The sequence below is a fragment of the Anopheles merus genome, unplaced genomic scaffold (assembly GCF_017562075.2).
Source record: "Anopheles merus strain MAF unplaced genomic scaffold, AmerM5.1 LNR4000261, whole genome shotgun sequence".
Lineage (NCBI taxonomy): Eukaryota > Metazoa > Arthropoda > Insecta > Diptera > Culicidae > Anopheles > Anopheles merus.
Window position 1 is genome coordinate 33,515 of NW_024427841.1, and position 24,514 is coordinate 58,028.

At 46.5% G+C, this 24,514-nt stretch overlaps 2 protein-coding genes across 3 annotated transcripts; one reads left to right on the forward strand and one right to left on the reverse strand.

The window, feature by feature from the left end:
• The first annotated feature begins 232 nt into the window (after positions 1–232).
• Positions 233–16,651, forward strand: LOC121601992 (protein rhomboid-like). 2 transcript variants are annotated; one of them, XM_041930778.1, is made up of 6 exons: positions 233–417; positions 8,201–9,568; positions 14,866–14,937; positions 15,020–15,091; positions 15,934–16,110; positions 16,184–16,651. In XM_041930778.1, exons 2-6 carry the CDS (start codon positions 9,059–9,061, stop codon positions 16,505–16,507), a joined length of 1,155 nt encoding a protein of 384 aa, XP_041786712.1. In that variant the 5' UTR covers positions 233–417; positions 8,201–9,058; the 3' UTR covers positions 16,508–16,651. The 2 variants fall into 2 exon arrangements, with proteins under 2 accessions (XP_041786712.1, XP_041786711.1); XM_041930777.1 differs by lacking the exon at positions 233–417 and adding an exon at positions 5,052–5,494.
• On the reverse strand, positions 16,649–22,529 carry LOC121601993 (the record flags this gene model as incomplete). The annotated part of the gene is made up of 6 exons (XM_041930779.1): positions 16,649–18,345; positions 18,417–18,554; positions 18,619–21,378; positions 21,444–21,929; positions 22,021–22,242; positions 22,320–22,529. Coding segments are annotated over 6 exons (4,910 nt in total), but the record flags the coding sequence as incomplete, so codon positions are not given.
• Between the last annotated feature and the right edge of the window lie 1,985 nt (positions 22,530–24,514).

Below are 24,514 nucleotides of genomic sequence, written 5' to 3' on the forward strand. Positions count from 1 at the left end.
TGTGTTTAAAAAAAAACACGTCTTCCCCGTGCTCGCTCACTCACACTTGTCTTCTGCATGCTGTAACGAGCCCTCGTTGCCATGGTAACTACGCACCGAACCACGGAATGCGTACGATTTTCATTCATACGGCAGCACCGAAACAGTAGGGAGTACGCGCGCGCCTGAATGGTAGGCAACACGGGCAACAGCATCTCTTCGCTGTCGTTGTCTCGCCTGTCAGTTTCGGTTCACCCGTCCTCGTGTGCGTGTGTCGTTATCAGTGCGCTGTATCAGCGATGGATTTGTGCAGATTGTTGGTGATTGGCGCTGCAGAGTAAGGGACAGCAAGCCGGATCATACCGAAAGTGTGATAAAGAAGGCTGTGTTTCGAAACAGGTGAATGTAACACTCGTGCAGACAGAACACCATTACCCGGTAAGTAACGAATCCGTAAACAAATGCTCATCACTTTCATCGGGAATCATCATGAAAGAATGCGGAACATGTATGTTGAGTTCCATTTCTGCCCACACATTGACATGGCCACCGTGCAGGGAGGCCAGGCAGGCTGGGAAGTTTTTCTTAATGGGCAAACAAGTGTTCTAAATTTAAATCCACACCGTCCCGGTGTGCTTGTTATGATAGGTCTCTCTCTCTCTCTCTTTTTATTCTTTTCGCTTCCTCTGGGAAGTTCATTCCAGGAATGTGTTTGATCCAGAGTTCTTGCTTCTTGTGTGAGGAAGTTTTTAAAAGCGTGTTTGTTTGTGTTTTGCACTCCTACGCTGTACACACTGTTTTTCTTCCTGAAATGCTTTAGTTCATTAGGAAAAATCTGTTCCCTCAAAGTAAGACACTATAAAAATCCACCAAACATGACACGTTTTAATGTTGTTTGTGTGTTTCTTGGCAACATCTTAATGGTGAACAATGTTTGTGCCATTGGTGAGATGTGTTGGAATTAAAAAATCCTCATTTAAATGGTCATTCTGACCCATCAAAGCACGTCGTCCCCTTGATTGATTGTCAAAAGTCAAACCAATGGCGTTAACTTATCGCCTGCTACGCAATCAATCAATCAGTAGCAGACACTAATCTCGTTAGAAATCTTTTCTCAAGAAGTAGGATAAGAAACATATAGTAGGCTGAACATACATTAGCACCAGTAACATATTTTCACTTTCATTCCTATCGAGAAAAAGCACAGGAAATGCACAGTGCGAGACCTCGAGTCGCCACCGTACGAGTTTCGACCGCAGTGTCGTCATATTGTCGCGGCACGTGCCACACACCGATTGCCGGGGTGAACGGGACACGAAACAACGGTCTTGCTCCTGGGAAGAATACGGCAAAGAAAGACTCTCCTCATAATAAACGGTAGCCACAAACTTATCATAAAGCATCAGCACCGTTTCCTTTCCCTCTTTTAAGCGCATACGACACTTTCCCGGGGAGTCACGTGCACGAGTTGGTGCTAAGATTTATGAAACAGAAATGCCATCAGTTTTGTCCCACTTTCTCATCTAGAGGGGGTTGCCTCCCGGTCTTCCTTTTGCTGCATTCTGATATTCGGAAGGAAGAAACTGAAATTGAGGGATTGGTAGAAGGTAGAATACGAGCCCACCAAATCCGTATGAAGAGATCATAATATTTTATTGATTTAGTGGCGTGGTGTTTTGGTTTCACTTCTGCTTCTGCCACTTCGTTCGCCACATTCAAAACAATAACTTCTAAATGATCCCGAGGGACACAATCCAACCGGGAAGGGAGTTTCATAAAAACTCGCAACAAACAAACTGTCTAGCACCTCGAACAATGCATCCCATTCTCCTATTAATAGGTTCTCCCAAGCTCACGCAGATCACGCAGATGACGCATCGGTTCGTATTGTGGCGCAAAACGATACCCCTTTGATTCCTGTGCGCACTGGGAGAATCGTGTCACGAATCGTTAATTACCCCCCTCTCCGTCATCCCCATCCAGTGAGCGTTCGATCGGGTGCGATCGATTCCAGCAATCGACACTCTGCTCATAACAATGGCGACAACGATAACGCCAATAAATCCAACGAAAACACTTCCGTTCCTGGCGGCACAGGCGGGATATATCCGTTTCGAAAACAACAACTACTAACGCTTGCGTGTAGTTTGCGGCGCCTAAATCTGTTTCTTAGCACACAAACAAACACACCCTGCAGTACATAATCGAATGCCATCTTTGGGGAGAGAACATTGCGATCACCTGCACCCGCTGCCAGACGTACCAGACTGGAAGAGCTTCGGTGCTTCGGTATGGAATACTTAATCGGTTGTCAAAGTGTTATACGCCGTGACTACTAAGCAGCATGGCGATATGGAGGGAAGCGGGCATATGTCATCACCAGCAGAGTATCCGTGTATATGTGTTTATTGGCGCTTCCCTCACAGTGCGCTCAGTCTACCAAAACTGGTGGTATTGGTGGTGCTATTAATTACCGAAAAAAACACTGCCAAATATAAACATTGAAACCGTGCCTATCGTCCCACTCCAAAAAAGGGTCTTCGGTGAACGTCGAAATTGGAAGGGAATCTCTCGTGCGCTAGCTAGGTTCGATCGGAAACAGGCAGCGATAAATCAGTGGCAGCTCGTTCAGCATTACATCGAAGGAGATTTGCCTAATCCAACCGCTGTCGTTGGCATTGATCGTGCGAGAGATTTATTGGACACGAAGGAAGTTGTTTGGAATTTTATCCCGTGCAGAGCTGATCTGTTTGCATTCTATTGCATCTGTCGTTGGATGCACGTGCATGGGGGATGAATCAGAATTGGTAATTAAATGTATATTAGTCATCTTTCCGCTGAAGCATATCTCACTCATCAGCTAACACCGTAATAGTTGTGAGTTCCCATTTTAGTTCCTCCAGCTTGTACAATATGTTCCCCAAAAACGTTCTTAATAGCCTAGCCAGTGGATGAACGTCCCAAGCGGGACAGCTGCACTTCGCATACAGTGTCGCCTCTTTCAACACTTTCCCAATGGTGATGGAGAATGCAAAACACTACTCCCTTAACGATTCTAGCAAAAACTGCCGTTAAACCTAACCAAACAAACGCACGCTCGTAATCTCCCACGAAGATCGCCCACGTCACATTTCCGGCACCGGGCTGAAACGAGCCCCAAGAACAAGTGTCACCAAAGTGGTACGGGAAGTGGATTCCCCGATGGACTACGCCAAACACACAAGCACACGCCAAGTTCGGCTTCTTGGCATGCCCCACAGCGAGGGCGTTGGCATGCAGGCAGACAACCCACCAAGGAGTCTTTCGTAGCACTAATTGCACTCCACACCGCGTGGTTGAAGCATTCAAATGTATATTTTTAACCCAAAGAACCGAAAGAATCCGTTCTATCCGTTCTGGGTCCGCCAATGGGGGGGTGGGCAACTGGGCACTGAAACTGCACCACTACGCGTGACAACGAGCTAAACGACTTCTTCTAAAAATGCATCTTCTCTCCGCGGTGTGTGTTTCGCTGCGTACGCGGAAACGCACCACACGAACGGCCACTCGTGGGAAAACCGGCTTCGGACTGCAGCGGGGACCCGCCAAACGACATTGCCTTATTTGTGGTGCCGTCTGGTGTGACGAATGTTTGGGGCTGCACCAGCAACACAGCTGGCAAAACGCTTTTTTGAAGCAATTCTGTTTAATCATTTGCTACAGATTGCAATGGCAGCTTGCTTTAGCGAGGGGAGAACGTCTTGATAAGATTACATTGACACATTGTGTGTGAGGTACGGTTGAACGTTAATTTGGGATAAGCCTATGATATCATTCAAAACCATCGATTAAAGGTAAGGAGTTTCTTTTTTTAAACTTTGTCACACGACTAATGCTAGAAGTCGTAAAAAAAAGTCGCACGCGACATGCATTTAAGTAAGCAGGGTTTTTCTGCCCATCATATGCTGTGGTAATTATTTTTGAGATTTTGTATGGTTTAAAACATGTTATCGCTTAGAACTTAAACGCTATCGGAAAAAAATTTTTGATTGAGATGTATAATAAACATTCATATTTTTAAAAGATTAAAATCAATTGTATAAAAGTTCTCTAGCTATAGTTTATTATACAATATTTTAATACTAGTTGGATATTACCTAAATAAAAACTAATTAGATCAATAATAAATTAAAATTTACAATGTACACAGACAATTTACATTAACAATTTACTTAAAATTAAATTGACTGAAACTCAAACGGCGAGTTTAACAAATTGCACATTAATACATTCACTTCAAGCTCAATAATTGATCAGTTATATAGTTAAATAAGAAGCGGCAGGGCTGCTTAAGGCAGGCTCAACGCTTCAATTTAAATTACTAGAATCACAACTAATCCAAATTAAATCATTTTGTTTTTTAAAAGAGCTCTTGTAAATTTATATTTTCTGCGAAACGTTTATATACTCTTTGAATTGCTTAGTACATTTTATTAATTTTACAAGTACGAAAACATGTAACTGTGGAGTCAATTAACAGCCCAAGTTATAGTATATTAAATAAGTACTCAATATAAAAATGGTCTAGACTGTAATTTCTAAACTAAATTAAAACAATTATGAAATTTCTAACCTTTTGCATATATTTGTTTGATTTTTACATACTTTAACTATATTTTGAATTAGATAGGTGAAATGTTATGTTAATTCAACATCTAAACTAAGTCGTTATGTTATTTGATTTGGTAAGCAATGCTCCTGATATACATGAATTAAATGGTGCAATTTAGACACATAAAACCTAGTACTAATATGTATTTTGAAGAAGAATTGAAACCCATATCTTTACCTTCGTTGTTACTAAACACATTCCAAAAAGCCACCCAATCCCCAGAAAACCCCTGCCATTTGATCAATACGATCGAGCAGCGATTTACCGGAAGCGCCGCGAAACAGTCACCCGAACGGCAGACAGAACGCAGGATGGAGAGGACAACAGGGGCCGGGCCGCATTACGAGCGCTCCCTAGTCTTGACATCGCATTGCCCCAGCCCCCAGCCGCGCACGACTACACGCGGTCTAAGCGGTGTTCGCGGTGCAGAGCAGCAGTCAGTCTATTCCGGTCGCTGTTCTAGCATGGACGGGCGCTGGTAATCAGTGCTAGTAGTGGAAGCATTTTTAAAGACCAGCAGCAACGGCTTGCTGTGGAAAATGTTGCATGTTGCTCTCGGGGCCGGCTTGCAGTCCTCGGTGTCGAACTGCGCGAACCGCGTGTGTCTGGTGTGCGGCTAGTAGCAGTCAGTGTGGCGTGTGCGAAAGCGGCAGTGGGGAGGAAAAAGCCGCGAAAAAATTTACACACAAAATAGGTGATTTCAAGAGGCAGTGATTTTTTGTTTTACCGTTTGTTTGTTTTTCTTGAAAAACCCCGTTGCGTGTGTGCGTTTGTGGAGAGGAGAAAAATTGATACACCGAGATCGAGATAAAGTGATCCAGCAACGGTTGGAGCGTTTTACAAACTGCTGCACTGATCGTTGAGGTGAGAAGAAGGGAAACAACGTGTGAAAGAAGGCAGCAAATCTTGTCCTCACCAAAATTGTATTATAAACACAACACACAACATAATGCAGTTCTCGTAGTGTTCGCAAACAGTTCGCTTATCAAAACGTGTCATAGAGTTGTTTGAAAATGCCACAAATCGTGAATGAAATCAAACTCACAACATTTGTGTTGTGAACATTTACGTAGCCGCACACTTCGAGCATCGAGAAGAAATGGGGTTTAAAATAGATCAGCACCCCCCTTTGCTCCATCGAACTTCTATCGATCATTATCGCCAATTGTTTAGATCGCTGCCTTGCAAGCCGTCGTTTCGCGGTGTTTTATTGGATTACGCCTTTTGTAAACAGAAAAGGTAGTGCGCGCGTGTTTGTGATTTTGCAGCCATTTTTTCGGCTTCTTTGCAAAGCCATTTGATTGGAAAGAAACAGCTTGGTTTGTGTGTGTGTGTGTGTGTCTATGTGTACCAGGTGAAAAGTACTTTAAAACGTGACTTGTGTTTCGCTTTATTATTAAAGGACTTTAAAGAGCAGTTTGTCGCTTGTACTTTGTGGCTTGTCGGAGCTGGCTTTTAATTAAAATCTACAAGTTTCAATCAACCATGGTTTGTGGTTCGATTTGCACCGCCACCGTGTACCTGATAACGACTGTGACGGTGAACACCAAAGGCTGTGAATAAGATAATCATCCAATAAACACTCTCTCTCTCTCTCCATCGATGATTGCATCGTTATAGGATGCTGCTGCGTAATGTTTCCTGGGATTTCCTACCCATTGTCCTCAATTTGATTAAATAGTTGGGTATTTTTTTTATATGCATGTTCAATCGATACCAATTTAAAACTAATCAATTGCCACACACGCGCTGCTTCTACAACCTTGCAAAAATATCCGCGTCTTCGCAAATGACTCAATGGAATTGTCTTCTCAACGACCAAATGGTAAAATGTCAACCATTACCACCATTCGTCATGCAACTGGTAGGAACCGTTTAAAAAGCGTGCAAACCGCCGACCGTTTTGGAAATAACACCCCTGGCGTGGAACAATTATTTGCCAGCCGACGGTGGCAAAAAAGGGGACCCAAAACAGCATTCTGTAACTGGCTAAAAAGTTTCGGCCTAATGATCACCCTTCCTTGCAGAAGAAAAAAAAAGAACCAATACCCTTACACGCGCGTGCAGTTCTGTACAGCCAAGCAAATTGGTTTTCACTTGTGGTTTTGATTGACGAAATATTAGCGCCTCGCAATGTCATTTAAAAAGAACGGAGAGAAAAACCACACGCACGCGATTGAACAACAAGTTGTGCCAGCAAAAAACAAATTCATCACGATGATTTAGTGACACGCCACAGCCAAGCGAGGAGCTGACTGCGTAAGGTTTCCTTGCACGTCATTGAGATCTTGTCCACAAAACACAGAAAGATCGCACGCAAGATTGGAAATAAGTTCATAAGTTCTCCAATGATCGCAAGACAGGTGCACCTTCGTTGGCCTCCATTTAGACCCCTCGCGGGGGTAGGCTCCCGAAAAAACCGCAACCATCTAGCGCTTATTATGAAATATCTCCGCGGACTGTGCTCCCTGCCACGGCGTAACCACAGAAATGTAGATCATCTGTCAATCGACTTAACGACTCCGGAGCGACTCCGAATGATGACGATCGGTCGAAAACGTCACACGACTGCTTCGCTTTCTTGGAGCCAGCTACCCACTTTTTATGGTTCCAACAGCTTCCCTCGCCCGGGTTGGCCGTCACGGGTTTGGCTGAGAGCACTAGCGCAATAGTAGTTCTATAAATAATCCCACTTTTCCCGCTCGATAGTGGAGCTAGAATGCCAACTTCAACTAGCAGCAAAGTGATGGACGATATGGGACCGCGCGCTCAGGGTATTCCCATTGCCCATTCCATTCCAGGGTGAACGATCAGATGTCGAAGAGGCTATTTGGATAGATTTGTTTTTTTTTCTTCTCCCATATTTACTTTTGGAGAAAGAAAAAGGAATAAGATGATAGCATTCCCATAGCAGGACGTATCACGCGAAGGTGTCGGCTAAGCTGTTCAATTAAGTCACCCTCGCTCGCTGGCCGACCTTACAGGGTCTCACATATCTGTTTCGACTCCATCGGCGTCGATGCAGTTGACCGTAATTGATTATATTCTCAGCCGTGCCATCCAGATATTCCGCCCCGTGCGTGCGTGCGTGCGTGCGTACGTACGGTGAGAATGTTATTCTAATTGAAAGGCGAACCCTCCTCTTCCAAACGGTGGAACCGTGGAAAGAAGGCAAAACTAAAGGTTCGGAAGATGCGCTGGTTTGTGTCATTAGTGCAGCTTGTGTAAACAGTGTACGCGTACGCTGATGTATGTTTTAAGTACAACCTCCCACAAGGGAGAGAGGTTTTTGGAGGTACTAATTAATTATTTTACGCCCGACAAATTGGGTCCACCAGTAAAACTGGAAAAGAGATTATTTTCAGAATTAGTGCGTGTGTGTGTTTTTGTATGTCCTCCACGGGCATAGGAACTTCCAGAACAGACATAAAAAGCATCACATTCTTGTCAAGTTCACGGCATTAATGATGCACACCAGCTGATCGACATTGGACATGGTGCCTGCACACCAGCAACCAGCATTCATTAATCCTCTGCATTCTTTTCCCTTTCTTATCAATTTTTTTTCAGAATTGACAACGTCAAAGTCGCAAAAAACGCACACACAAACAAACAACAAACCCGGGGAACAAACGTGTGCCGCCAATGTCGTGCAACCCTGGTGCTGGGCCTGCTGGCGGCACGACAACCATGCCAAAGCGCCCACTTCTTCGCCTTCGCTGAGGTTATCACTCTCCGGCTGAACGAAGCTGGCATACGCCAGTGAGGCATACGATTTGTCGCCGTCAAACGGGGACGCATCTGTTCTGACCACCCGCGGGGGTACTGTGGATGAGTGATCTGGTGCCTTTGACTTTTGACGCAGGCTTGAAGATGTCACGCGGGCGAGTTTAATGGACGGCTGGAGAGCAAGGAAATGTAAACAAGAAAGTCTTGCTCATAGGGGAAATGACGGAGACCAGTTCCTTGTTAGATAGTCCAGGAAGTGTGTGCAGTTTTGTCAAGCAAGCGTTCAGATGATGCTGAATCATCTCACACATACAAAGAATTGGATTTGAATTGGAAGTCAATCGTGAACCGGGATTAAGATACAGGGTTGTGTATGCACCCCAACGAATAGACTCCTTCGCATCAGTCTAGCGCACTCTTATCAGCGCTAAAACAGTGCATTTGGTTGCAATTAATACATACCACCCTATCGCATCAACCGCCTTATCGGATCGGAGATAATGAACGCCTCAACAAAGTAGACTATTTCACCTGCCCAGACAACTACGATGCCATAACGCCGTCAACTGCAAATAAAACCAAACGTGCCAATGTGACGAAGCACAGTAGCCATCGACCGTACACCGTATCCGTATCCAAAGAAACCTCCAAAACACAACTCCCCTCACAACCCCCCGGTGCTCCCGGTCCGCTAAAACAATGACCGATTCGCGCAAACCGATGCCACCGGCCAGGATAGTGCCCGTTCATCGGGGGAAAGCCACAACCGCCACCGAACCCGACACCTGTCAGCGAGCCTGGATGGAAAGTGATATACCCGACCGGGTCCCGCCAGAATCGGAACGGGAACCGTTCCTTGGCGCCGTGGGCGGTTCGGACGGTAGCGAAACTTCCAGCCTGGAGTGTGAGCGGCTCTGCACGGCGCAGGTGTTCCCGAAGAAGGCGCGCATTTTCTCCATCGATCTCGAGCGTGGTGGTGGCGGTCACGGCAAGACAAGCGGACAGGTAACGCCGACCGGGTCGGTCGGGAGCGGCGACTGTACCAGTAACGATGATTCTCACAGCGATGCCAAACTGTGGGCCGGTGGGCCGGCGAACCGAAACGCGAACCGGCGGAAGCGGAAACGGCCGGCGAGTCGGTTGCTCCAGTTGTGTCAGTGCTGTCCTTGGACCGTGCCATGGAGTCTGCTGATTGTCAGTGCCCTGCAGGTAAGTTTTGATTTTTGATTGTGGTGTGATTCGGTACCGCCTAAGGCACGGGCCGCGTGGCCTCGTTGATTTTTTGTGGTTTTGGAGGTGATGCCTTGAATGGTAAATTGGTTTATTAAACACTTCGGGTTAGAGGTGACGGTTTATGAATCATCGGCTTTTTTGTGACGGTTTGACCCAGATGCCAATCAGAAATGCTCAGTCTAGCTTGATAAGCTAACATTTTGATAAGCCTCCGGTTATTTTTGGTTTAACGACCCAATGGAATTTCTTGATAGCTGTGTTTACGATTTGCAGACAATCTTGCAAAGCTACTGTATTATCGTCCTCTTCCGCTATCTACATCACAAAGCCCCTTGTTTCGCGAACGATAAACACCATCAGTCCAACCCTTTGCTTTGCTAACGTTCGCTTCTTCCGGTCAAACTTCCCTATAATGCCCAGATCAATCAACCAGCCCAGTTCAGTCCATTCTTAGCACATATTTCGCACATATGTACAAGACGCTGCATATCGATTTTTCCTTTGGCGCTGATTTTTCCCTCGAATCCCTGAATCTCCCTGTACCGCATGTACCATAGCGCCACTTGTCTTGAGCTGTCCCGGTCAAATGGTTTCACTTTCACCCGGCTTGGGTGGGCTCTTGTTACGTTTACGCGTACGAAGTGAAAAGAACATTAACCTAGAAAAGCGTTCCAGGGAAGTGAAAAGGACACACGCTCACGCTTGATTTGGTTGTGTGTTGCACAGAACGAAAGGGAAGATTCGGATGGCGAAAAAATCGATTCGCAAGGCACGGTAGTACGTGAGGCCAGGCTAGAAGGGTGTGGCAGTTTACGCTTGTATGTTAAGGGATGCTGTTTTTTTCTATTTGGGAGCCACTCATTCCCCTATCCGAGACACACTGGCACCGTGGCTGGAGGGGAGGGGAGGACTGATAAATGGTTGCAGCTTGATGCGCTAACAAGCCAAGATAAATGAGTCATTAGAGCGTTAAGGGGGAGGGGGAAATCTGATTACGTCGCGTTGGCTTGCTGTCTTTGGCGCATTGATTCGCCATTGTAGCGCAATATTGACGGCACCAAAACAAAGCGACACTAAGCCCTCAATTAGTAGCTATTTTCAAGCCATTTTCAGAAACAGATTGTGTGACATAATAACCCCCCAATACCAACGCCACTATCGAACACCACAGCATTAGACCTTGCCCTTCGCATGGGGAGTCTTGTCTGTGGAGGTCAGCCTCCTTTGCGTCATTTGCGCCGAGATTTACGTCCCTACGGAAACGGGACGGACTGTTCCGAGTCTATTAATTTATTTAATCTATGTTACGCATTGCACGCCGGATGATTCGTACCGAGTTGCTGGCGGCGTTGCATTGTGTTTAGTCAAGCGAAGATGGGCGCTACGTATCGACGAAGACTGCGTCCAACGTAGTTGGGAGATACCATCGGAACAATCACCTTTGTTTGTGGGTAGGTGGGTGAGTGATTTTTACTTTTTTATAAAAGAGATCTCTTTGTTGCTCATTCGGAAAATTCTGTATCGTCATGGAGCAGTTTTCATGACGAACAAGCGGTGTTTGTTCTCAAATAGTTGCCATGCTGTAACATCTGATGCTTTAGTAAATATTGCTTTAAAGTCAGCTATTTGCAAAGCATGAGCAAAGCAAATATTTTGCTATATGCTACCGAGAGGACTCAGAATCACATCTTAAAGAGGCCTCAACCAAACAAACAAAACTGTCCACCCTTAGGCATCTTTCCTGCTGATAACATCTTTTCTTAATGTTTCTTTTTGCTTCCTTCAATCAATTCTTCGTTTGGTGTCCCCTCTCACTGTCAACTAAAGTCTTCAGAGCTATTTAATGTCCCCTTCAGAGATCTAATTCTGCCCTGCATCTTTACGCTAGCGTGTAGATACATCCCCTGGCACGTGTCCTTCACGTCTTGGCAAGCTACCCTAACCTCATTGTTGTGGATTTCCATTTCCCGTGCTCATATCATTGAAGCCAGGGATTGGCAAACTTCAATGTTTGGTGTTCGGTTTTTGATAGGAAACTTTGGGATTTTATCGAAATCCTTCCTGAATTAAAAGCAATCTTTGGCGATACACATTTTGGAGATGTTACTGTATGTTGCCGTTACATTTTGACTGTAACTCACCTAGTTTTTGCCTCGAAGCCATCAATTTTTGACAGTGTGCATCAATTTTTGTCTCTAAGGTATCAATATTTGACTGTGAGTCAATCGCTTTTTTTTACAAAACTTTAAGTAATTTACGAAACTGTGTGTTCCGAAATTATTAAAGTTATGTTAAGTATTGCATGATTTCATTGATAGAATTAAAAATAAAACAATTGTTGTGCCAATTTTAGATATTTTTTTAATTCCAAATTCCAAATTCCAAAAATTTCCAATTTTTTTTTAATTATTTTGGAAATTTTAATGAAGTGAAAAAAGATAGCATGTATTTTCAGATGTAAAAAACTCTTTGAAATTTTCTAAATTTCATCATTTTGTCTAAAAAAAAAAACAATAAAATTACACGGTTTTTGTAATTTTTTTGTGATGTAAATTACAATTGTCATCAATCTGTTCAAAAACTTTGTAAAACGTATCATGATTGCAACAAAAGTCAAAAATTGATGACTTACAGACAAAAATAATCAAAAATTGATGCCTTCGAGTTAAAAATTGATGCGCACTGTCAAAAATTGATGCGCACTGTCAAAAATTGATGCCTTCGAGTCAAAAATTGATGCCTGAGAACCAAAATTAGATGGCAACTACTGTAAAACTAGCATAATCCTAATATAAAGTAATCCAACTCTAGCTCCAGTTTATTAGAAATTTGTGTCCTTGTACATAAGCATAATTCTCAGTTTTTATTCCAATGTTATTCCCAAATATTCCAAGATCTTCTTCAAACAAAGTTGACTTGCCGGCCTCTGACCAAGAAAGGATCTCACTATCGTCACCCCCTTGCTTTCAGAAGTAATTATGGCATGGTTGTCACTGGAAAGAAAGACAATGATTGAATAAAATTGCAATAAAATGCAGGCTTAAGGTTTCTCCGGCCTTCGGCATTCGGTGGGCCCCCTCTGCTCTGGTCCATTTGCAGCATAATCTTCGCCATTGAACTATCGATCGACCAATCAATTCCCTTCAGGTAGGCCAGTTTCCCTCCCCAGCCCCAGGTGTTTCGTTCCGTTTTTGGGTAAAGAATGACAAACTCCCCTCCCTTCGTGGGTTGCAGCGGCCAGTGCCAGTGCTTGATTGATGGCACTGAGGTTTCGCGACCGCATGCAGTTTCCCTTGCCCAGGCAACTACCGAGCAGCATCCTTGTAAGGGTGTGCTGCCTCATGGCCGTAACTGCTCGTGTGATGAAGTAAAAAGCCTCCGAGATTGTTCAATGTGTTTAATTGAGGGAACGCTTCGGTGGCTAAACACACATTCCACCGGTGTTCGAACGTTGGCAGTTGTGAACATCTGTGGAAAGACCAGCGCATTATGTGCAGCGTGCAGTGCAGTTGCCATCCCCTCTTAGGTCGTTTCGCATCTAATTCCTAACAACGACTAACTGCAGCGGAATGTAAACAAAGGCGCGGGCGAGCGCGTGCACACGCCGGTCAAACGAAAACGGCAACCAAATCCAATATTTGCCGGCACTGCCCTACTGCCTCGCCAAATGGGTCATGGGTAAATTGGGAACAACTCTATCGATTGTGGCCGTTGCACGTTGCCGGACTAATGCAAGCGATTGATTCGTTCGCGCCGTTGACAACTTCACGCGCTTGCCCCGTGGGACAATGCACCACATCTATCAGCACATCGGTGTGCACTTTTATGCTGCTGCATCGCCACCGTCACCAACCTGTGTCGCGCCATCGCGTGTAAATCGCGTTGAGATTAAAAGCCACGATGACGACGGGGAGTGATTCGGGAACATTGCGCCACACGCCGGGTGGGGCTGTGACTAATCGAGCGGGCGCGCATTGTGTCAGTAGAACAGTGTGAACAGTGTGCCTCTCTTTGTGTGTCACCAAACGTTTTATGCCTGTAACCCTGACTAGAACGTCCCCAGCCGCAGGGGATGGCTTGTGTATGGCTTCCGAGAGCGCGCACCAAACAACGAGGAAAGCCACCCAACTGCTGCAGCCCGTATTGCGTGCTTTGCTGCTCTGATTTTCTGGCCTGTTCCGTTCGATGCAACCATTGTCCTGACCGTGGTGGATGCACCAAACCAAGGTGTTGGACGCCGCTAACGTACTTTGTTTGTTGCTTGGAAAATGATTTGCCACGCACGGCCTGCCGGCATGACCGCGATCGAGGCGGTCGCTGCAAAGTCAAGCGCTGGTGGGAAGGTTTGACATAATTAGCGTAACTGCCGGACCATTCCAGCGGCTCCACATTCAGGGCAATCCATGCGCGAAAAACGTCTCAATTTACAGCGTAACGTAAATGCCCGTTGGCTCCAAATACCGTGGTTGACGGTAAGGTATTTTCGATTTCGATGGAATGTTACGGCTAATCATTGAGCATGAATCCCCATTTTGCTTTAGCTATTTTACGCCTCTCTGGTAACTGAAACGAATGCTCATAAAAACACCAATCCTAACAAATGGGACCCCTCTGGCTTTTTTCCCCCCAACCAAATCCCACGGGTCACAGGGTGGTATGGCGCGTATGGTGCGTATTTGACTATTTGTTAGACATTCGATACCGTAGGTGGTGTTTTGGTTTTTCACGATGGGTTCCCGTTTTCCACCCCTTGGCACGATGACGTGCTTTTACACACTACTGGTTGGTGGTGGTGGGGGCGATGATGGTCGTAAACGTAAATCAAACTACGTCAACTTGAACGATCTCGAGAACGGTGGAAAGCGGTGGCCGTGGTCCTTTAGAACATCTTCAAGATTTACGAGCACACAACACCATACGGCTCGATTCTGTACCATTTCGCTCATATTTTTATTCCACTGCACGTCGAACAAATTAACGACGCTTTTGGCACTCCGCTTGGTGTACCGTGTTGCGAACAGGCTGCCGTTTGCTTTTGATCTAGGAATTGAGTCCACTTTTTTATGATATTTTTTGTTTAGATAGCAATCATTTGTAAGACGCTGCGATATGAAAGGGTCTGGATTTCAATCTGGCGCGTACTAAAAATCATAATACTCTTCAACAACTAGCTATCACACCCTCCCTTGGAGTGAAGTAATCATTTGGTGCTGAAAATCATCGTAACAATTATTAACAAACCTTTCTCATTTCGTTTTCCTTTTTTTTTACAGATAGCAGTTTTCACGTACAGTAACGATGCCATTAACCAGAAACTCATCTTCTCACCCGTAAAACAGTACGAGGTAGGTGCAGTTCCTTTGCTGAAATCCCTTCAACCGTTAGCCGTTATGTGTGTTCAATTATTCAAAAACTCTCCCCGAACAGGTTTGGAGGTTTGTTACGTATACGTTTCTACACGCTGGCCGCGTACATCTGGTGCTTAACATTATTATACAGGTTAGTAAAACAGAATTATGTACCCTTCATCTCCTATTTGGCGTAACGCCCTACGCGAACATGCCGGCCTATACAGGCTTTCGAGACATAATTCATTACCACGTAGCCGGATAGTCAATCCTTGCTAAGGGGGACGGTCCATTCTGGGCTTGAACCCATGACGGGCATGTTATTGAGTCGTTCAAGTTGACGACTGTACCACGGGACCGCCCACTGTACACATTTTTGGTAATTGAGTACGATTGGATTTAAAGAAAAACCAATAAATATATTTACTGGAATTGCATACTTTTAGGCGTGTTGTGCCTGAAAATTAGATGACTTTAAAATTGTATAATAACTTCACTTGGATTAATTCCATTTCAATTGATAAAGAGTATTAAATTTATGCTCTTTTCTTATTTATATCATATTTTGCTTATGATTTGTATACCTTAGTGGATACTTTGCTTAAATTGTTGATACACTATTATGAAGATCGTTTCAATTAAACAGTGGCATAAATAAGCGCCACACTGTGATTTTGCCTCACCAATTACATACCTTTAGGCGTTATATTTACTAAAATCCCTTGCGATATTTTGCACTGCATTAAATTGTACAAATTTGATCAAAACTAATTATGGCTTAGCATTAAACAAATGCCCTTTATTTGAAACAAAAGCAGTTTACTTTAACAAAGAAATAACGAGCATGCATTGAAGCAATAGAGCACTTTTTAGTTGTCCGGCGCCTTGTACGTCATCCCGTGGTGTAGGATCTCATAGTTTTTTTTGTTAGTTGCATACCTTTAGGCGTATTTCTTTCTTACCACAGGTTCTCTTCTCCCTTTTTATCCCCAGCTTTTAGTAGCATTTCCCCTGGAAACGGAACAGGGCCACGGTAAGGTGCTGCTCGTCTACTTCGCTGGCATCGTTGCCGGCGGTTTGGGTGCTTCCGTGTTCGAGCCGTCGCTGATGGTGGGTGCTTCCGCGGGCGTGTACTGTTTACTGATGAGCCACATACCACATATCATGATGGTAAGTCTTTCCTTCATTCCAAAACGCATTCTTCCTTCATCTAATATCCTTTTTCTACATCAATTACGTGTAGAACTTCCGCACGCTATCCTACCGCTACTATCGGCTGATTGCCGTGCTGATGCTGTGCATTAGCGACGTGCTGTACTCGATACGCCACTGCCTTACCAAAGGAAACCTTCAGCCACGCATCGGTGTGGCAGCTCACATTAGTGGTGCGCTTTGTGGTCTCCTCATAGGGTTCGTCATCTATCGGCCCAAGGTGGAGCCAGAGGCGTCCAAAGCGATCGTGATGTTTCGATCCCTGCGCTATCTGGCAGTCGTACTGCTGCTAGCCTGGTTAGTTGGTACCGTGCTGTACAACCTCGAACGAAGCCATGTGATTCAGATACTCTAGGCGCCCAGATTAGTCAATCGCAAATTAGTCAACGCATAAGTTAAGTTTTGAAAAAAAAACGCCCAATGATCTATTCAAAGCTACCATGTAGAGTAAGAATAAGTAAGAATGACCAAAACAAACGTTTTTTTATGACATATTTAATACGACGCTATCAGTGTGATTCGTTTATTCGTCTTACATCCGAACAGGTGGTGCATAGAGTTATGCATTACATCTTTAGACCACTCTACCAGCTAATACCGTTACCGCTGCCAAACACGCTTCCCAGAAGCGATATCCAAGTCGTATTCGGGCCCGACAGAGGCCGACACCAATCGAATAACGCTTCCGGTGTAGTTGGCTACGCAAAACTTAAGGTAAGACTTCCGGATTCGTACCCGGACAGTAAGGAAATGGATTACAAGCTCACCCTAACCTGAATGTTATTCATTGTCTTAACCTGCCTACCCTACAGCTCCACTTCACTGTGATAAAGAGGGGTTCGTGTCTACGATTCGAAGACACCCAGACATTTCCGCCCCAGACACCGTATCAGACGGTGCGGCTTAAACCTATAGATTAATATCACGAAAATCACAGTAACACCCGTTCGCTCGCTCCTCGTTCATCCGTTGGTACGCGTTCACTCGATGAAACTACACATACATACATGCACGTACAGTCCTATACACTTACATATGTAGCATTACCCGTGCCACGCGCCCCTAAATCTAGCTGCTAGGTAGTGTCGGCTGGCTGCGCTTACCGCCGTCTCCGGCAATCTAGGGGCGTGCAGTGCACACCCACCTCGGTACACTTGCACTCCAGGCACGGACCAGAAAGCTCGGAAATGATCCGTCCCACCCGGTACATTCGGCCGTAGATGTTACAGCCGGCCAGCTTCAGTATGCCGACCGTATCCTTCACCTTCGACTTCATGGTAATCTCCGCCGTACCTTCGGAGTGGTGCTGCTTCAGCTTGTTAATGTCCACCGGGTTGACGACGTACGATTGTGCGTTTGCACTGGGCGTACCTTCAGCAATCACCTGATACTGATCGGTATGATGCTCGGGAGTACCTCCATACCCATATCGATCCAGCTCATTCTGTGTCTCTGGGTCCGAGTCCGGTTGGTTGATGGGTTTCGTGTGGAAGCCAGGGTTCAGGAACGGTAGATCGAGAAGCGATGGTCGGTATAGGGTTTTTGTGTCGTTTTTGGCACTCTCCACTTTGAGAGTAACCGTGCCGTCGTGTAGTTCCTCATCTGAGGGTGGTTTCACATCTCCAAGGGAAGCTTCCAAACCAACCGTTGGATCGTAAACGGCAGTGAGTCGTGAAGGCAGTGTTTTGAACGGTGGAACACCATCACTAACAGCTGCTGTTGTCTCACTATTGCTAGCATTCCTCAGCCGATTCTCATTGATAGGATCTTCCTCGCGCAGCAGATAGTTGAGCATGTTCTCCAAGCTAAACATTCCACTCGGTTCCGGTTCGCTATGCTGTGCTTCAGCCGGGCTGGCCGGTTTCGTTGCTTCCGACACGGGCTCCTCGGGGAGATGAACCGAAACGGGGAAGTTCAACTCAAACCCGGTAAAGTTAGGCTTCGATGAGGTCGTACGCTGTGTTGGCACGTGCTCTTCCGCCATCGAAGAAAGGTAGTTCGCGTCGGTCGTAATGGAGATGATTTGCTTCTCGTACTCATCGCTTCCCTCGCTTGGATCTCCTAGCAGATCCTCTAGGGAGGTATTCTTCGAATGCAGTGTCGAGAGAAGCTTCTCCTTGTCCTCGATCAGTGACATCAGGGGCGGTGCCGGCTCCGTTCGGATCACATCAATGAACGGATTGGATGGAGTCACTGAAAAGGAAGAAATTTTGATGAATTGTTGTGTATAACAGTTTCTAATTGAAGTCGTTAGACTAAGTTACCTCCATAGGAACTAGTTGGAGTGGCATTGTATGGTAACTTCACATGATGATCGTCCGTCAGCTCGGTCGGGAACGGTGTCGTCGCGTAACTTTCGTAATAAAACTCACCCTTTATCGGCTCCTTTGGTACAAATCCACCTGTAGAAAGCACAAAGAAGTGTTATACACTATCATATCTTCAACCGATCAGCCGAGTGCTTACCTTCCGTTTTCGTTGGCGGCGAGAACCCGCTCATATCCGTCCCATCGATCCGGAACAGTGGATTATCCGTGCTCTGTACCTGTACCTTGTCCAGCTCTGCACCGGCACCGTACGCCAGCTCCTTGTGGTTCGTGTAATAAACATTCTTCTCCGGATAGCCCACCCCATACTTGTCGTACACCGGCACGTACGTTCCCTCCTGCGGTACCTCGTACTTGGTCGGGATAAACTTCTTCAGCTCGTTCTGGAACAGATCCTGCTTGGCCGGAAGCTCGGCGTACTTGTGTATCGTGTCCGTATCGTAATCGTAGTCCATGTCATCCACCGTATCGTACTTGTCGCGGATCACCTTCGTGTTGTAGTACCCATTCTTTGCATCCACATCGTAGCTCTCCGTCAGCGCCGGATAGTTGATCGCCGGATCATACGCGTACTCGTACTCCGCCGTCATCGGCTTGCCCGGCGCCTTGTACGTCATCCCGGGGTGTAGGATATCATGCTCATTGCTCACCCCATACCCGCTGGGCGGTGCCTCGTACGGGTCGTTCACGATCGGGTAGTTGTTCGGGTGGTTCTTGAAGTACGTGTACGTCGGCGGTACGATGCTGACCGGCTTCGGTGGATCGTTCTTTTTCACCGCATCGGCCGGCAGGAATGGGATGATCTTCAAGTTTGGCAGACTGGGTGGCAACGTCGGCTCGTCGTAATCCATCCCGATGTCCGACTCCAGGATCGACGGTATGTTGCTTACCTTGTGGAATCCACTGATCGGGATCGGTTTCGGGGTGATGGGTCGGTACTCGGTACGATTCTTCTGCGACTGCTTACCCGAATCGTTCTTCGTTGCGTCGAATATGTTGGAGAGGCCGCTCAGCAGTACCGAGAGGAGATTGTTCTCTTTCAATGGGTTCGGTGGACGTGTTGGCGGCGGTGGCGCTTGCTTTGTCGGTGCGACTGATGTGATCGTTTCAGTCGTTGTTGCCGTATCGTTATTCTCAACTACAAACGGCTCTGTTCGCGGCTCTTCGTGTGTAGTTTCCGTGTAAGAATTGGCAATCGTTGTGTCTGTCACGTCGGTGGACATTTCCGCAGAACTTTCCTCTTGCATTGTCGATGTTTCCGAAGGCACTGTTGAAGTGACGGTGGTCGATTCTTCACTCTCTTCCATTCGCTGCGTGCTGGTGCTTATCTCTTCCGACTGTCGATCGGTAGTTGTATCTCGCAGCGTAGTCGTTACATCCGGTTCAATTGTGGAAGTAATATCACCCTCCGTCGTAACGGATGTTGTTGGATCATTCAACAAGACAGTCGATTCGGTCGACTCCGTTGTCACCGGCGGGGTCACCCTCGAGAACACCGTCGTGGGTATTTTTTCCGGCACAAATCCAACAAACTTGTTGTTGGGTCGCTTGGTTGCGATGGTTGTGGTGACAATCGGCTCCGTTACCTTGGTTACCTTTTCAATCTTTGCATTCAGGGAGTTGAGGATGGTTTCTACCGTTTGTTTGTCGACTAATTGGTCGATCTTTATGACGACATCGACTGGAGTGGAGTGGCTAACAGCCGGTGGTGGAGTTGTTTGTAGTAGTTTTTCAGACATTACTTCCTTTTTTGTTGGTAGTGGAGGTGGTGTTGTTGTGGTCTCGATGTATTCTGCAGTTGTCTTAACTTCTTGTGTACTTGTAGGCAAAGAAGTCGAGATCTTCTCGGTAGGTTTAGTGTTAGGAGAAGAGTTGGTGGTAGATGTGGTCAGTTCTGCTTTCTTTGTCGGAGTTATTGTAGTTGTCGGAAGAATTGTACTTTCATCTTCTAAAGGCTTTGCTTTCGCCACTACTGTCGTACTGGTTAAAGTAGTAGTTGTTGGAGGTTCCGTGGTTGTCGTAGGAGCTTCTGTGGTCGTCGTAGGGGCTTCTGTAGTCGTCTGCTTTGTAGTAGTTGTACGAGGCGTTGTAGTAGTAGTAGTAGTCGTAGTCGGCATTGCCGTTGAAGTAGTAGTAGTTGTCGTGGTAGTAGTTGGAGCCATCGTTGTCGTAGTAGTAGTCGTAGTCGGTTTCGGCGTCGTTGTGGTCGTAGTTCGCTGTGTAGATTTTTCCGTACTCGGTGCCACTGTGGTCGTAGTTGTAGTGCGAGTAGTAGTCCTCTCCTCGGTAGTCGTCGAAATGATCGCTTCTGTTGCTTCCGTTTGCTCCTCCTCGTCACTTCCAACAGTCGGAACATTCTTCACCGTTGTTTCCAACAGAGAGTTCGACACTTCAGTCGGATTTTCCTTCAGCAAAGAGTCCGACTCCAAATTCTGGAACTGTGGTTCGTTCATCAGCAGGGTCGGTATCTTCGGCAGCGGTTTAAACATGATCGGTACCGGCGGTATCTTCCGCACCGGGAAATTAAAGTCCGGCTTTTCGATGTAGATCGCTTGCGGTTCTTGAATGATCTCTACCTTTACCGTTTGCAGCTCGGGTGGTAGTTCGGTTGAGGTAAGCAAGGTGTTTGCTTCTGATGGAGCTGCCGTACTTAGTAGCAGCTCATCTTCGCCGGCATCATCGATAAAGTCAAGCCCGGCACGCAGCAGGTCGAGGAAACTCTTCTCCGAAGTGGTACTCACCGGAGCGGTTTCAGTGACTGGTGCTTCGATCACTTCAGTAGCATTCTTCGTCTCTTCCTTCGGTGCATCTGGGTCGGGTCCGAAGAGGATCGAGAAAAAGTCAAACGACTCTTCCTCATCTTCCATCTTGCGACCGAAGGGTTTCTGCTCTCCGTGCTCTGGAATTGAAGAAAATGGCTCATAAAACATTCATTCTTCAAGGGCAAAAACAGCTTCTACTCACTGCAATCGTAGCGCACCGCACAGCACTCCCCACGCGGTACACGTGGCGTACAACCCTTAATCGTCGGGGCACACTTCTTGGGCGTACACTTGCGCTGCCCCCGGATACAGTAGCACACCTCACACGGATCTTCCGACTTCATCTTCTCCCCGTCCGGATAGGTATGTCCACCAGCGGTACACCCATTGCTACGATATCCACGCCGCTCGGCCATCCGCTGATAGTGCTTGTTGTTAATCCGCCGCACATGATTGGCCGACTCCGTGGTCGCCAGCTCGGCGTTTTTGATCGGCGTTTTGCCACTACAATCGTACCGGATCGGGCAGCAGGCCGAGTCCACAAACACCGGGGCACACTTTTGGCTCGGCAGGGCACACTTCGGCTTCACGCACTGCTGCCGCCCGTTGATGCAGTAGCAGTACGAGCAGAGCGTGGAGCTAACCATGGCCGAGCCCGATTTGTACACCGTGCCGTTAACGATACAAGCTGCAATGAAAATGAAACAACCGATCGAGAAAAGAAGATAAGCAAACTGAGCAAACGTTCCAGCAAACCGGACTGGCATCAAACGACGAACCTCCATTATCTTCCACCTCGTCGTCATCGGAGCGGCGCAGGTACGCGTTCGGGTTTTCAAACCGCTCCTGGGCCGCCTTTTCGTAGTAGTCCAGAAAGTGGAGCTTCTTCCTATCGCCATTGTTCTTGACGGCCAGATTCAGCTTCGAGCACTGCAGGTACGGGCAACAGGAACCGGCCTTATGCACCAAAATGCATCCCCTCGGCGGTGGAATCGGTTGTTCTGTGTTGTGGTGCGAAGCAAGCGAGCAGAACGTGTTAACATTGCGCTTTTGCGCCTAGCGGGTATGCAATACGCACCTGGACAAACCTTCAGCGCGCAGATCAGCGTCTTCTCCGTACATTTGCACATCAGGCAGGGTTCCTTGGTCGGCACGATCGAACCCTCCATAAAGTGGGTCCCATTGTAGTAGCAACTGGATTCTGGATGGAACAGGATGGAAACAACAACAAAAACGGTAAGATTATTTGTGTGATTTACATTATTTATTGTGCTCCGGCAGTATCGCGCTGTTCCGAATCAATTTGGGATGATTTATGCAAGAAATGTTGTCTATCCTCTGCCACCCTTTCTAATCACGATACAGGATCTGCAGCACAAAGAATAATGAACTCCACCGTCGCTCTATCACGATGAACTCCCGTTAGAGAGAGAGAGGATTGGTGTGAAGCGCGCAGCTACTTTTTTGCCACTTTTGCACCATCATTAGGTGACACCGGACCGGCATCATAAATATGTTAAACCATTCTGTTCGAAGCGACCGATCTTTTGAGGCAAAAAGATAGCAAACAATAACACCAAAATCCGCTAGATTTACAGACACACAAACACACGCCCCCGGTTATTGACACGCTCTGCTGGGACATTAGGCGGGAAGGCAACAGAAAACACCGAATGTGACAAAAAAGAAAAAAAAAGCGACGTCATTAATGAAATACACGCGATCTACCCCTGCTGAGATCATCAGACACCCGGTGACACATTTTTCGGCGTCCCGCCACCGTGATCATATATACATTTTTTTGCCATTATATCAGCAGCTTCTTGTTCATTCTTTCACTCGGTGTGCATTCCGTAACAGCTTTTTTTTGCTTCCTGCCTTCGCATAGCAAAATTAATATTCCGAAATTTCCGATTTCTAAACCCTTCTGGAATTCACATTAAATGCATGTTGACATGAGAAATCGAACAAAAAAAATAAAAAAAAGCACCCTAAGCTGCATAATGATCAGGAAAATAAAGGTGAAGAAAAATGAAATCACTCGGCACGATCGTGAATTTGATCGTCTGCGCTAATGATTGAAAGAAGAAAAACCTCAATAACATATCGTTTATTGATCGTTTTCCTCCCATCTTTTGCTTTCTTGTGTTTTTGTCGAGATAAACTTCCCTTAATGTTGGGGCTTTTTTTCGGCTTAATCTCCCAAACGTGCCGCAAAGTGCGAGAGATAATCAAACCTTTTTACAAACACTCGCTTGCCGCCACTTTCCCAAAAACCGCGCTCACTGCAAAAGAATCGATCGAAAATCAACAAAGCATATGTGTGTGTGTGTGTATATGTTGAGCGGAACAAACCTGTGAATCGAATCGCCCCACAACACAACACAATCCATTGACCTGTTCGGTACGAGCGAGAGCGCGCACCAGGGAATGGAAAATGAGGGTCAAAACTGCGCACCACGAACCGTGGCCCTAGCCGCGAAAGTAGTCCATGATCAAGGCCTCTCCGGTCGGAGCTCCGGTTTACGTCACACGCCGGGTCCACCGCGGACCGGTTCATCGACCCACTGCTGAGCAAACCGGGCGAAGTTCTCACACGGGAGTTCAAGTGTGCGAGGCTCTAATTGGGCACGAGAATCTCGTGCGCAATCACAGCGGAGATGATTAGACGCGAACGCGAAATATCTTCAATTGCCGCTGAAAGGTGGACGGGCGTTGCGAACCCTGCTATTACTCAACGCGACCGACTGACAAACCCAACCCGACCGTCGGCCGACTAATTTCAGCCCACTCATCGTGCGGTGTCCTAGATTTGGGACACCGGGGCTCGAACCTTCCACACACAGACACACACACACACCGAACGGCGGACGGCGCAAAACAAAGTGTGCAGAGATTCTTTTCCAAACCCCCACGGAGGACGTGACTGCTGCTCCTACGATCGGTTTCTCCCTCTCTCTGGCGCTTCACTTTCTTCCCGGGGCAAGTGTTGTGTTTGTTTTGCTGGCTAAATCCTCGCCTCGCGCGTACATTCTTGACACCTTCGTGGATGGGGGTTGTCCTTTCGTTTCATCTTGTGTTTTTCTTTTTACTAGAAGATTCCATTCATCCAGGGGTTTGGCTCACTTGTCTGACTTTAGTGACTTCACGGACCAGCCGACGCCTTTTTCCTTTTCAAACGAAAACCGAGGAGTGGCTGAGGCCCTCCACAACACCGGCACACTACAGCACACCAAATCAATTTCCACCAAAGCTTGGAAGTGGCTCGACTAA

What these genes read in the sequence shown, in the direction of transcription:
- LOC121601992 (XM_041930778.1), top strand. Translation starts at nt 9,059, where the DNA reads ATGACCGATTCGCGCAAACCGATGCCACCGGCCAGGATAGTGCCCGTT. An exon ending in CACCCGTAAAACAGTACGAG is followed by an intron (nt 14,938 to 15,019) that starts GTAGGTGCAGTT and finishes CTCCCCGAACAG; the next exon opens with GTTTGGAGGTTTGTTACGTA. An exon ending in ACATACCACATATCATGATG is followed by an intron (nt 16,111 to 16,183) that starts GTAAGTCTTTCC and finishes AATTACGTGTAG; the next exon opens with AACTTCCGCACGCTATCCTA.